Genomic DNA, 14,845 nt, shown 5'->3' with positions numbered 1-14,845 from the left:
TGGCCAGAGAACATCAGAGCTGTGCACCCTGAGCTGGGAGCTGCTGGTGAAGGAGTGCCTGGCCTCCAACGGAAAGGAGGGTTGGGGTAATCCACTGCCCAAGAGTGCAGGGGAGTCCATTACACTTGGGCTGGTTGAAGGCAGTGGGGGCGGTGACTCATGCCAGGAGAGCAAGGGTAGTAGTTTTGAAACCTGAGAAACCCCCAAGTCATGCTCAGACTTAGTGCCCCTGGGGGTACGAACCTCTCATACCCCTTCTTGCATTGGTGGCTCATCTGTTGAGCACTTTCCACTGGTATATTCTATGCCATTTTCTGTCGGTGCTAAGTGATAGAACTCTTGCACTGAAGTGTTTAAGTACTTGACTGGGACTCTCAATGAAGAGAACTTTTTCCATCTTGCCCTTTGGTTGTGCACTATTGGATTTTTCTCTGTAAGATAACCATGTCCTTGCAGACAATATCACCAAGAAGATATTGTTTGAAGTTAGAGAACCTCAGGGAATTTGTTCTATGTACTGAGAAGGAAGCTCATGGACTTTTTTTTATTTTTTATTTTTTATTTATTTATTTTTTCCACGCAAAGTGGTTTATTGCTTTTAGAACAAGAACTTTTGTTAGTGAACAACAATGGTTAGAACTTGAGAACTTTCCTCAAACAGTATCTTGTCAGCTGACGAAGTAGGCACTTCAACAGAGAGAAGTCCTGGCGTGCAACAAGGCGTGGGACAAGGCACGCGACAATGGGGCACAGCCGGGCTGTCCCAACACGCCCCGCTCGCCGCTCAGAAGCGGGGCTTGCGCCTGCGGCCGGCGTACAGGGTGTCCGGTCTGACCTCCCTGCCCTGCCGCCTGCGGCGTGCCTTCTTCTCCAGCACCCACTGGCGGCTCTTCCTCACCAACCCGCGCCTGGCCATCCTGTACGGGATCCTGCTTCGGTGTGTTTACTGGTCAGGCGCTGCCCATGGGGCAGGCACGGAGGAGCGCCACTACTTTGGGGGCAACACAGGCCCGGGTCAGCTCCCGAGAGCCTGGTACCATCCAAGGAGAGCCAGAGGCCCGGTCCCCGGTGCGGCCATTTGAGCCCCTCACGTGGCCGTGGAGTTAGCACGCCTGGGACAGACCACGCACGGGCTCCTGGCAGCCACGGTGTCTGAGGCCGGAAAACAAGGCTGCGAGCTCGCGGCAGCCCCGACAATGCTCCTTCAGGGCTGATCTTGGCCTCTGGCCCTGGCTGAGGAGAAAAGGGACCCCTCACACAGCCCCGTGGGAGAGAGGCCCTGCTCATGGACTTTTAAACAGAATGACGTATGTGTGATTATTTTCCTCAGTAAATTATGCCCAGGTACATACATTTAAATAAATATTATCTCTACTATAAAAATATATAGTTAATTTGGAATTTTTTAATTATTTTTTTCTGTTTTTTCCAAGATATTATTTATTTGAGAGGGAGAGAGAGGGGGAGAGGGAGTGAGCACAAGCTGGGGGAGGGACAGAGGGAGAAGGAAGAGCAGACTCCCCGCTGAGCAGGAAGCTGGTTGTGGGGCTCCATTCCAGAACCCTGGGAACCTGACCTGAGGTAAAGGCAGATGCTTAACTGACTAAGCTGCTCTCGACACCCCTGGAATTCTTAATTTTTTTTTAGTAGTAAAAAGATTTTTATTTATTTGAGAGAGAAAGGGGGGCAGGGGAGAGAGAAAGCGTGTGTAGGGGAGAGGGGCAGAGGGAGTTGGACAAGTGGGGTCCCCTCTGAGCTGCGAGCCCAGCAGGAGGATTGATTCTAGGACCCTGGGATCATGACCTCAGCTGAAGGCAGACACTTAACTGGCTGAACCACACAGGTGCCCCTGGGCTTTGTTCTACATCCCAAGAGAACTCATGGAATTTTGTTCTTCCTCCACCGTGTGGGGTGAATAAAAGCGGTGAATCTGCTAGATCTGTTGGGGAGATAGAGAATTGAAGGATCGCTCAGAAATCCACTTTCAAGCAGCCATCTGTCAGTCTCAGACACGATCCTGACAGGCCAGATGCAAACAAATGTTCTGGGAATGAAGCAGTCGAGAATCTTTCTGAGTTTCCCGGATCCCCCACCACAGCCCTGTCTCCCCTGTCATCTCTCCCCACTGACTCACGTCCTTCAGAGCATGGTGAGTCTTCACAGCAGAAACAGATCTGCTTCTAAAAGGTGATTTAGGGGGCACCTGGGTGGCTCAGTGGTTTAGGCCTCTGCCTTCGGCTCAGGTCATGATCTCAGGGTCCTGGGATGGAGCCCCACATTGGGCTCTCTGCTCAGCGGGGAGCCTGCTTCCCCCTCCCTCTGCCTGCCTCTCTGCCTACTTGTGATCTCTCTCTGTCTATCAAATAAATAAATAAAAATCTTAAAAAAAAAAAAAAGAAAAGTAAAAGGTGATTTAGTCCCTCATGAGCAAAGGATCAGTATCCAGAACATAAAGCGCTCCTGCAAATAAATATGTGTAAGTCTGGCTCTCCTAAGATCTGTGAAAATGCTTAGAGCAAGTCACAGACAGTAAATCAGCCTATGAAGTCACTGAACACATCCCAAGTAGTCAAGATAACACGAAGAACCACGGGCATGCCTCACACTGACAAAATGTTAAAGAGAGCTATAGCAAGTGGTGGACAGGAAATGGAATAAGAAGGATTCTCTTATGGGTTGGTAGGAGTATAATGACATCACTCACTCGTCCTATATTTTCCTCTATCCAGACAGTGGTTGGTGTATTCACCCTACTTCATGGCAATCGCAGTCTTAATTCAAGCCTAGAAACACATGAGGACCGAAAAGCAATTGAGATGTAGGATGTTTTTTACTGCAGTGCTATGTGGCATAGCAAAAAATTAGCCATATGATATCCAACTGAGGTACAATATATACAATGTGTTAGGAGATTTCTGTTTCTTCTTCTTCTCCTTCTTCTTCTTTTTTTTTTTTTTTTAAAGATTTTTATTTATTTATTTATTTATCAGAGGGCGGGGGGGAGAGCGAGCACAGGCAGACAGAATGGCAGGCAGAGGCAGAGGGAGATGCAGGCTCCTTGCTGAGCAAGGAGCCCAACGCGGGACTTGATCCCAGGGATCATGACTTGAGCCGAAGGCAGCTGCTCAACCAACTGAGCCACCCAGGCGTCCCAGATTTCTGTTTCTTCTTAAGACTAAATAATCTGAACCCTGTAAAAAAAAAATAACAACACAAAGTTCGGTCAAAACACCAGCTGAACAAAGCTCTTCCATATATATTGAGAACTTCTAGACAACATACAGTCCCGGTAGACTCCTACAACTAAATCTCTCCACCAACATTTAAAAATTAAACCAACGAAAAAGGCAAATCAAACACTCTAACCCTCATCTTCAGCCCATCCAGGAAATGGAAAATGCCCAAGTCCATCAATCTCTTTGACCTTATAGGGCATTGCTGGAACAACTTGAAGCAGAGTCTGAGGACGAGGAGGCCCTCAGGTACCATGTGACCTTCTAAGAGATGATCCTGTGGTGATCCAGGGGAATATCCTCATGTGAGGAAAATATATCCTAAATTTTAGGATTAGGGGTCATCATGAAAACTGGGAGGACATCAGTGTGACAGTTATTAGCCAATAGGATCCAATAGCACATTAGAAGGATTATTCACCATGACCAAGTGGTTGTTACTCCTGGGATACAGGGGTGGTCCAACATGCACACACCAATCAATGTATAAACTACCTCAAAAAGAAAGGACAAGAACCATATAATCCTCTCAGTAGATACAAAAAAAGCATTTCACAGGGTACAGCATCCTTTCTTGATGAAAACTCTTCACAGTGTAGGGATAGCGGGAACATACCTCAATACCACAAGAGCCATATGGAAAGGCCACAGTGAATATCATATCAATGGGCAAAAACTGAGCTTTTCCCCTAAGGTCAAGAACAAGGCAGGGATATCCACTCTCACCACTGTTGTTCAACAGAGAACTAGAATGCCTCACCTCAGCAACTGACAACCAAAGGAAAGAAAAGGCGTCTGACTCAACAAAGAACAAGTCAAACTCTTACTCTTCACAGATGACATGATACTCTGTATGGAAAGCCCAAAAGACTCCACCCCAAAATTGATAGCACTCATACAGGAACTCAGCAAACCAGCAGGATATAAAATCAAGGCATAGAAATCCGTTGCATTTCTGTACACTAATAATGAGACCAAAGAAGGAGAAATCAAAAAGTTGATCTTGTTTACAATTGCACATAAAACCCTAAGATACATAGGAATAAGCCTAACCAAAGAAGCAAACTATAGAACTATAGAAAACTATAGAACACGCACGAGAGAAACTGAGGAAGACGCAAAGAAATGGAAAAACGTTGCATGCTCATGGGTTGCAAGAACAAATATTGTTAAGTGTCTATGCTACCTAGAGTCATCTACACATTCAAAGCAGTCCCTATGAAAATACGATCAGCTTTTTTCAGAGAGCTGGAAGAAGTAATCCTAAAATATGTATGGAACCCAGGAAAGACTCCAAACAGCCAAAGGAATGTTGGCAAAGAAAATCAAAGCTGGTGGCATCACAATATTCTGGACTTCAACCTCTATGACAAAGCTATAATCCTCAACAGAGTATGGTACTGCCCCCAAACAGACACACAGATCAATGGAACAGAATGGAGAGGCTAGAAATGGCCCCTTGACTCTATGGTCAACTCGTCCTTGACAAAGCAGAAAGAATATCCTATGGCAAAAAAAAAAAAAAAAAGAAAGAAAGAAAAAAAAAATAAAGGCAGTCTCTTCAACAAATGGTTCTGGGAATATTGGACAGCGACATGCAGAGGAATGAAACTGGGCCGTTTTCTAACACCCTACCCCCAAACAGACTCAAAATGGATGAAAGACCTAAATGTGAGACAGGAATCCATCAAAATCCTAGAGGAGAACATAGGCAGCTACCTCTATGAGCACGTCCACAGCACCTTCTTGTAAGACATGTCTCCAAAGGCAAGGGAAACAAAGGCAAATATGATCTACTGGGGCGTCATCAAGAAAAAAACCTCTAGGTCTTGTTGTTGTTGTTTTAAAGATTTTATTTATTTATGTCAGAGAGAGAGAGAGCATGAGCAGGGTGGAGGGGCAGAGGGAGAGGGAAGGGCAGACTTCCTGCCGAGCAGGGAGTCCTATGCAGACCTCCATCCCAGGACCCTTGGATTATTACCTGAGCAGAAGGCAGACACTTAACTAACTAAGCCACCCAGGCACCCCAATAAAAAGCTTTTGGATAGCAAAAGATCAGTCAACAAAACCACAAGACCACTACAGAATGGGAGAAGATTTTGCAAATGACAGAAAAGGGGCTAGTATCCAAAATCTATAAAAAAAACTTCTCAGACTCAACAGCCAAGAACAAACCATCCAATCAAGAAAGGAGCAGAAGACATGAACAGACATGTCTCCAGAGAAGACATCCATATGGCCAATAGACACATGCAAAAATGCTCAACCTCACTCGGCATTAAGGATATACAAATCAAAATCACCATGAGATAACACCTCACACCAGTCAGAATGCCTAAAATTAACAAGTCAGGAAAGGACAGATGCTGGTGAGGATGGGGAGAAAGGGGAACCCTCCCACACACACTGTTAGTGGGAATACAAGTTATTGCAACCGCACTGGAAAACAGCATGGAGGTTCCTCAAAAAGTTGAAAATAGAGCTACCCTACGACCCAGCAATCACACTACTGGGTATTCACCCTAAAGATACAAATGTAGTGAACCAAAGGGGCGAATGAACCCCAGTGTTTATGGCAGCAATGTCCACAATAGCCAAACTGTGGAAAGAGCCCAGATGTCCATCGACAGATGAATGGATAATGAAGATGTGGTAATATACTCAGCCATCAGAAAAATGAAATCTTGACATTTGCAACAACAAGCATTCCAACTAGAGGGTATTCTGCTAAGCGAAGCAAGTCAGTCAGCGAAGACAAGTATCATATGGTCTTACTCATATGTGGAACTTAAGAAACAAAACAGAGGATCACGGGAGAAGGGAGGGAAAAATCAAAGAAGATGAAACCGAGAGGGAGACAAACCATAAGAGACTCTTAATCACAGAAAAGAACCTGTAGGTTACTGGTGGGGGTGGGGGAGCGGGATGGACATACTAGGTGGTGGATACTGTGGGGGAGGGGCTACGTGATGTGTGAGACATGAATAGCTGACCTCTGCCTCAGAAACTAGGAATACATTCTATGTCATCCAATTGAATCTAAATTTAAAAAACTAGGAAAAAGAAAACAAAATTAGTGATTTTGCCTCAACAGGCAATGTATTACTACAATTCACATGGTTTATATTATTTAAATGTATTTTAAACTATAAACAATTATTCACTACGCTTCTATATGAGAATTCTCAATCCTTAAAAACCTAAATTTCTGGCGAAAATTGAGAGGTAAACAGTAGGGGACTGTCTCTTATCCTTGCATTCCTAGGGGATTGGCAGATTTATAAATGCTTTTCATAACTTTTAGAAACACGTGACTTCTCATAGTAAATTTTCCAGATTGACATAGGACATGCTATCTTGAGCTCCTCTGTTAAAGGAAACCAAAAGTAGATGAATCAGTGCTCTGTGAATAAATAAATAAAAATTTAAGATGGAACAGTTCCTCAAGCTACTGTTAGAGCCCTACACATATCTGGTCATATCTGTTTAAGTCAGCTGAGTTCGGTTTCTCCAGGTGCTGTTGTTTACAACCTAAGTGTTTCTAATGACTAAAGGGGATGGGCTGCTTTATTATCTATCATACTTATAACAAGTCTAGCATTATGTGGCTGATTTTATGTAATTCATACAATAGGAAAATGATCGTGAGTGAAAGTGATGTACTCCAGCTCCAACACTCACTTTGTTCAGAGCTAAAGTGTGGGCACTGAAAAAAAAAAAAATCACCCCCCCCCCGCATACCTGAAGATAGTAGTGCTTGGAAACAGGATTCTCTGTCGAATTTATGGTTTGCTTAGGATGCGTAGCTGGAGTAATAGCATTCCTCTTCCAGAGCCTGAGAACGTGCGTTAGAGTCTGGCCAGATAGCCCTATGCTTCTCCTACACTTCCAAAGATAAGGGGCTTGAAGCTACCTGCCTTCACAAAGAAGGGGAGGATTGCTTGTAAATTATATCTCACCAAATTTGATTCTTATAAAAGGTGGAGGGAAGGGAACCTAGTGGTACCTGAGCAAAAGAAAACCAGTGAACTTGTCATAGCACACGCAGTGGTCTTGTGGTTTTCTCTTCTCAAAAATGTTCCTCGCCGGATTGGCTGGCGCTGGTCCCTCCCAGTCCGCCCGGCAGCGGCAGCGGCAGCGGCAGCGCCGGTCCCGGAGCGCGGTTGGCGCGCCTACCTCGCCCCGCCCCCTTCCAGAGATCTGGGCCCAGGCGGTTCCAGCAGCCCCAGGTCCGTTGAATCTGCCGCCGCTTCCGACGGGCACCTTCGCTCAGCAGTTCCGTCAGCGGAGACTCTGCTCTGTCCTCGGCCGCTTCGTCTGCCTCTCCGGCCTCCGTCTGCTCGAGTTCTCTCGCCTCTGCCTCAAGTGTGAGAAGGGAAAGTTGGGCGACACTGCGCGGTTTCACCCGGACAGAGGTCCAGTCCCGCTCGGATGAGAGACAGGTGCCCTCTCGCGCAGCCCCGGCCCGGCCACAGCAAGCACGTTCTGCCTCCCGGCCCGCGGGTTCCTTCAGAAGCCACTCGGCGCCTCGCCTGGGACTCCCCCCGGCTCGGGGCGGCGATGGGACCCACGGCCGCCACCAAGTTCAGGGAGCGCTTGCCGCTCCTGTTTCTCCTGCTGCTGCTGCTGCCTGCGATCCCGGCGGCGCCCTTGGGGTTGGGCGTGGGCGCGACACGCGGCGGAGGTGAGTCCCGGGGCCTCGGACCCTGGTCGCCGTCTGGGGCCGCCGATGCCCCGCCCCCCTCAGGTCCCCGCGACGGGCTCCTTCCCCGCTCCGCGGAGTCCGCCGGGACTTTGTCGCCCTGCGGGTCGGAAAAGAGTGGACCTGGGCCACCACGGACTGCCAGGCTCCGGGCGCGCGGAGCGGGGGAGTAGGTGGGGAGAGGCTGCGGTGGGGAGCCTGCGGTCGGCCCCAGGCCCCACCTGCCTCTCTGTGAGGGGGTACCCAGTCCCAGAGCCCCGGGCTATGTGCAGGACGGGGCGATCGCGCAGGGCCTGGACCCCACACAACCGCGCGACTCTGCCACTGACGCAACTTCTCCGTGCGTCACCATCCCCGCTGCTCCAGCGCTCCCCATCGATGTATTTTGTGGACCTCTTTGCGGTTTTTGGTTTGTTTGTTTGCGGAGTTTCTTCTGTTTGTTTGGCTCCTATTTCTAGGTCATTCTCACTTATGCACTTCTCTGAGCCTGGGAATCCCTTCCTCTCCTCTCTGCTCGGGGAAACTCTTGATAATCGAGTCAGTGCAGCGCGGGACAGGGCTGTCTTCAGTTTACCGGCACCCGGCCTTGGAGCACATTAGCGCCATCTCCAGGGCCTTGCTGAATCCGCGACCCATGATCCTGAACTCTCCCTTGTCTGGCTTTGGAGTCGCTATCACCCTGTTCCCCACCCTGCCCAGCTCCTCCGGAGCAGCCCCGCCCCTGCCCTTCATCTTCCTAGGGGGCACTGGCCTGCATCCTGACAGTCCTCAAACATGCAGGCCTCTTGCTATGGCCAGGCTGGCGTGTCCCTGGACTGGGTAGAGGACTGAGGCAGGGGTTGGCATGGTAGGCGTGGGTTCCTATCTGGGGCTATGTGGCCTCCTGCCAGGCAGGGACATCCTGATCCTATCCCAACAAGGGAAGATCGCCAGCCTCCAAGGCTAGGGGAGCTGCTGTGCAGGGACAGTTCTTGCTCTGTCTTGCCCAATTCTAGTGCTGTCACCTGGATGGCAGAGGGGTGCCTGCTTTCCTTTTCTTCCAGCCCCAACCACCACCTGTGTTTTCCCTTCACAGATGCTCTCTCGCTTTCCTACCATTTCTTCATCACATCTCAGGCCAAGCCTGGACAACCATGGTGTGAGGTTCAAGGCCAGATCAATGGCAAAACATTTCTTTCCTATGACTGTCAGACCAAGGAGTTCAAACCCATTGGTCCTTGGGGGATGAAGCTGAAGGACAGATCATTTTGGCAGCAACAGGAGGAAACTGTGAAACTCCTGGTGGAAGAGCTCAGAAAGAAACTGCTGGACATCAAAGCAGAGAATTTCACTAAGAGCGGTAAGTCTCAAGGCCCAGGGCAGAAGGAGAACACTTTGTCAGGGCCGGGGAGCTATTGTGGTCATGTAAATCTTCGAAGTGGGTCCCACACATGTGGCCCAGCAGCCAGGGTAGACAAGGAGGCCAGAGCAGGACCAGGAGGGCCGGGAGTGAGCTGAGGAGTGCACAGTGGGTGGGACAAAGGATTGGTCAGGACCAGAGGCTGACTTGTTTCTCTGCTGGGGGCAGGGACAGGTTCTCTCACCATGCAGGGGAGGCTCATGTGTGAGCGTGGGGCCGATGGACACACCAGAGCATCCTGGCAGTTTCGCTTCAATGAGTCGATAACCTACCGCTTTGACCCGAACAACAGAAAGTGGACAGTGGATCATTCTGGAGGCCAACAGGTTAAGGACATGTTGGATGGTGACAGAGAGCTGACCATGCTGCTCGTGAGGACCTCCAACGGAGACTGTCAGAGCTGGCTCCAGCAAGTGTGGGAGCACTGGGATGAAACCCAGGAGACCACAGGTAACTCAGAATACTGGGTGGACTGCTGGTTCTCTTGTGGTGGGCTCCACTTGCTCCACAGTGTTGTGTGTGTGTGTGTGTGTGTGTGTGTAAGTGATGCATACATGATGAGTTGTGCTTAGGAGTACAAGGGCCACTAGTATGTCCTAGCATCCTTCCTTTCCCGTCTCACATCCTGGCATCTCTCCCTACCGCACATACCTTTGGTCCTCTCACTGTGGATTTCTTGCTGGCCCCAACCTGAAGGCTTCATTTTGTTTCCAGAGATTTACTTTTTACTGTTCCCTTTTCTGAGCCTCATTGGTGTTTTTTCATCTCCCCTGCTCTTTTTCTTGAAATCCTTCAATGCCAGGTGAAATGTCAGCTCCTGACAAATGTCTCTGTCACCATCCATACATATCCCCTCCTCTTCTGTCACAGCAGGAGTGACTATCTATATGGAAAGCCTTGCTTCCCCCATTAGCTGTATGATCTGCATGAACCGTCCTCCCTTTCATTCTCAGGACTGGTCACAGTGGCTGCCACAAACATGGTGGAAGGAGGACATCTGGGCTGTAGGATTACCTGGGGCAGCAGCAGCTAAAGACTTATGCCCCCAGTTTGGAGCTCCAGACCAGGACTCTCACTATTGTGTTTCCATTTCAGGAGCACCAGCCACAACACTGCATGTAGCTCTGTTCAAAGGCGCAGCCATCAGGCCGATCGCTTCCGTCTTCCTTGTGGTCCTCACGCACTCAATCCTCTTTGTCGTCCAAGGCATAGTCCTATGAGTACCAGGTACTGTGGGCAGAACTGAGTCAGAAGTGAGAGGCAGATAGCCTGAGGTGAGCACAGAAAAAGGTGAATAGCAAGCCCTTGTCCTATTGCTTCTACCTTCTCACCTGAATATGAGACCAGATGTGTTGGACTATATTAGCTTCTCCCAAGAAAGAGACTCATCAGGAGCTGCTGATGTAAAGGTTGAGGTACATAATTATTACAAGGGATTGGCTCACGACTAGGGGGTCTGCAAGTTGGAGACACAGGGAAGCTGGTGTTGGGGTTCCAGCACAAACCTGAACGCCTGAGAATCAGGGCCTCAGCGGTGTAAGTCCTGTTCCAAAGAACAAAAAGAACAAAACTAGGTCCAATAGTGCTAATGACGAATGCTGAGGGCAGCAGAAGGATGGCCCAGCCAAACTGAGGGCAACGTCATCTTTCCTCCGTTTGTTCCATTCAGGCCCTTGTGGATTTGATGAGGACAGTCTTTTTAACTCAGTCTACTGATTCAAATGCTCATCTCTTCCAGAAACACTCTCTAGACAGACCCAGAAAGAACGTTTTCCTAGCTACTGGGGTGTCCCTTGGCCCAGTTGAGTTGACCTGTAAAAGGAGTCTCACATTGCTTGGTAGTAGTTATGTGGGCAAGCTTAGCCTTGAGCTCTGATAGCGCCTCGCTAAGGCTGGTGGGAAAGCACAGGGCTCTCCCTCCCCTAACCCCAAACTTTACATCCGGTTTTTGCTAAAAGGATTGAGCAAAATCAGGCCTGACTCAGACCAGCTTTTCACCTGGGGAGGTGCCCAAGTCGGGGGTGGTGTACAGACAGTAGGAGCACCGGGCACGGATAGCACTCTGGTTTGGGAGAGAGCAGCTGGTGGCTGCACGTGATGTGTCCTAGGAATGGGGGACCTCTCCATGCTGCATCTCCATGCTGAACCAAAGAAGAGGGGTGGGAAGGCTGTTGCCCACCCAACCAAAGCCTGGCTTGCAGGGTTCTGCTCCCACACAACTCAGCTTGGGTGGTGGCAGCTAAGACAGAGGGCCCATGGGAGACTCTCCAGGATGAGATTCAAAGGCCAGAGATCCAGGGTACCCTGGGATATCTGGCTCAGACCTGGTGCTCTCACCTGGCAGCTAGCCTCCTATGGAGCCCAGAGCCTCAGCCAGCTAAACTGCCCCTACCTTGAGCAGAGGTGCCTCAAGAGTGCCTCCGGAGGGGGCATTGAATTGCTGTTGGAATGGGATGCTGTCACCTGACCAGACCAGGAAAGGGTGTGGCAGGGCAAGGACAGTCACACTCAGACCTTGTGTTCAGCTACCAAGACGAGGAGAGGCTGAGGACAAGGGAAGATGGATCTTTGCCTGTAACCTTCCCTAAGGCTACAGGGACCAGGAACCATGGCTTTCTGGGTAGGGCTCCCAGCTACTCTCTCAGGCCTTCCCACCAGAGGGGGGCCAGGATCTATGTCACGGGAACAGATGAATCATTGGTGGCTTTAGTCTTGAGCCTAGGTGTTCAGGAGTAGGGCCTGAGGCTGACTGTTTTGTGGTAATGAGAGAAGAGTTTGGTCAGGCTGCTGGACCCAGGGGTTGGGTGGCCCAGGGTCGGTGGGGGGGGAGTGTAGGTTGATACTCAACCCTCAGTGTGAGCTGGGCTTTGAGCCAGGAAGTAACTAGGGAGGCAGAAGCCCAGGAGGACTGACCAAGGATTTCCTCAGCCACTGGAACAAGCTCCTGTTTCTCTTTTAGAGGCTGAAGTTGCTAAAAGAAGGGCCTGAGGATGTGCTCTCCTGCACCTGCTCTCCCTTCTGGTGAGTGACCTTCTACCTGCTGTTCATGTCCACCAACGGGACCTTCCATCCCTATGGCAAAAGCGGAATCCTCCAGTCCTTCAGGAGATTGTGATTATGGTGGAGATGTAGTATTTCCCTGCCTTCATTCTCCGTCACGATGATCTTTTTCTTAACACTGATGTTCTGGTGCTAACTGTTGGGATTCCTGGACTTGGCCTTCTAACTGCCTGAACAAGAATTCTGAACAAAGAGATTATTTCCCAGGTTCTCCTTTGGTATTGGAAATCAGACACTTGTCAATATCACGAGCCGCTCATTGCTGAAAAAATACTGTGTGAAAGCAGAGAATCTCAGGGCTTCTTTCTTTTGAGACTCAGATCTTTTAAATAGAACAAGATTATATTTATGATAGTTTATCCTTTAAACTTTAATTTATCCTTTAAGTAAGTATTTAAATAAAATATTAAAGGTTACATTATTTCAGAAGTTTACACTATAACGCAATGGAAATAAATGGCATTCAGTCTCTCTGAAACCACCTCTCAAGTAGTCATTTGTAAGTGTCAAACATGATCCTGACACTCTGGGTGCAGAAAAAATTCTGGAAATGAAGCAATGAGATTTGGATTTCCCCGGACCAGACCTCTCCAGCAGTGACTCTCCTTTGATTCCTCCCCTCCAACTCACCTCCTTCAGGCACAGTGAGTCTTCAAGAAGGAAACAGATCTGCTTCTAAAAGTTGAGATGCCCTTCAACAGGCAAATAGATAAAGAAGATGTGGTCCATAAAAATAAGGGAATATTACCCAGCCATCAGAAAGGATGAATACCCAACTTTTGCATCACATAGATGGGACTGGAGGAGATTATGCTGAGTGAAATAAGTCAAGCAAAGAAAGTCAATTATCATATGGTTTCACTTACTTGTGGAGCATAAGGAATAGCATGGAGAACATTAGGAGAAGGAAGGGAAAAACGAAGGGGGAGGAATTGGAGGGGGAGACTGTGGACTCTGAGAAACTGAGAGTTTTAGAGGGGGAGGGTGGGGGCATGGGTGAGCCTGGTGGTGGGTATTAAGGAGGGCACGTATCACGTGGAGCACTGGGTATTATATGCATACAGTGAATCATGGAACACTACATCAAAAACTAATGATGTACTATATGGTGACTAACATAACATAATAAAAAATAGTAATAATAAAAAATTGGTTTATCATGGACAAAGGATGAGTATCCAGAATATATAAAGAGCTCCTACAAACACACTGGAACAAGTATGGTTCTCCAAAGCTGCAGTACATGGCAAATAAGCCTATGAAAAGATCAAAAATCTCACAAATAATCAAGAAAACTCTACTTGGAAGGACAATGGGAATAGACAAAGCTGGTAAAAGGTACAAACTTGCAGGTATGAGACTCATAAATTCTGGGGATTAATGTGCAGCATAGTGACAATAGTTAATATTATTGAACTGTATATTTGTTTTTTTTTTTAAATTTTATTTATTCATTTGACAGATTACAAGTAGGCAGAGAGGCAGGCAGAGAGGAGGAAAAGAAGCAGACTTCCTGCTGAGCAGCGAGTCTGACACACTCCATCCCGGGACCCTGAGATCATAAACCCAAGCCGAAGGCAGAGACCTTAACCCACTGAGGCACCCAGGCGCTCCTATTTGTTCTTTTTTTAAAAACACAAATGACGGGACGCCTGGGTGGCTCAGTGGGTTAAGCCGCTGCTTTCGGCTCAGGTCATGATCTCAGGGTACTGAGATCGAGTCCCACATCGGGCTCTCTGCTCAGCAGGGAGCATGCTTCCTCCTCTCTCTCTCTGCCTACTTGTAATCTCTCTATGTCAAATAAATAAATAAAATCTTAAAAAAAAACCACAAATGTCTATTACTTTAATATATTAAAAATTCAAATTCTATCCAGCGATCTTGAAATATTGTATTATATAACCAGAGAATACGAAGGGGAAAAAAGCCAGTGATTGGAAACTGAATCTTACCCAGAAAATTCAAAAGGAAACTTATTATATATTCATATAATTCCAAGGTTAACTAAGTCCTGCCAGACCTATTTCTTAAAACACACCATCTTTTATTATGACAAATCTTTAATGTCACATTGCTTAAAATTTTCATTAAACTTTTACTTATCAAATTTAGCCTAAAATTGGAAGCCAATTCCTCTTCACATTTACATAAGTCAGGTCAATTATTGTTTAAATATGGTATCTTGTTTACTGACTAATATGAGAAAATCTGATTTTTTTAATTAGAAGCCATTATTGGGGCACCGGGGTAGCTCAGTCCAGTAAGTATTTGCCTTCTGCTCAGGTGAGGATCCCGGGATGCTGAGAAGCAAGTCCACCCTTGTGGCCTCTGCCTGCCTCCTGCTCAGTGCTCAGGGTTCGGCCTGCTCCCCCCACCCCATTGTACCCCCCTACCCCATCGTTCTCTCCTTCTCTCTCTCAAATTAAAAAAAAAAAAATGTGATGATCATTG

At 47.9% G+C, this 14,845-nt stretch overlaps 1 protein-coding gene and 1 non-coding gene across 7 annotated transcripts in view; one reads left to right on the top strand and one right to left on the bottom strand.

Moving 5' to 3' along the window:
- Positions 1-13,186, top strand: part of LOC101693374 (UL16-binding protein 2-like) — a 30,576-nt gene extending 17,390 nt beyond the window's left edge. For 3 of the 6 annotated variants that reach the window (XM_045066266.1, XM_045066265.1, XM_045066267.1), the window contains exons 3-5: positions 9,011-9,274; positions 9,503-9,784; positions 10,430-13,186. In XM_045066266.1, the coding sequence (XP_044922201.1) occupies positions 9,011-9,274; positions 9,503-9,784; positions 10,430-10,554 (671 nt within the window). In that variant the 3' untranslated portion in view covers positions 10,555-13,186. Of the gene's footprint in view, positions 1-7,410; positions 7,918-9,010; positions 9,275-9,502; positions 9,785-10,429 lie in introns of those variants that run through there. The other 3 variants (XR_006602313.1, XM_004752783.3, XM_013056267.2) reach the window with 3 other exon arrangements.
- LOC123387889 lies at positions 1,147-1,279 on the bottom strand. Its single transcript, XR_006602384.1, has one exon.
- Positions 13,187-14,845: the final 1,659 nt, after the last annotated feature.

Source organism: Mustela putorius, unplaced genomic scaffold (genome assembly GCF_011764305.1).
Source record: "Mustela putorius furo isolate JIRA1106 unplaced genomic scaffold, ASM1176430v1.1 tig00003863_pilon_pilon_pilon, whole genome shotgun sequence".
Classification (NCBI taxonomy): domain Eukaryota; kingdom Metazoa; phylum Chordata; class Mammalia; order Carnivora; family Mustelidae; genus Mustela; species Mustela putorius.
Note: the sequence above shows the minus strand (reverse complement) of the source record. Positions and strands in the feature narration are given on the sequence as shown.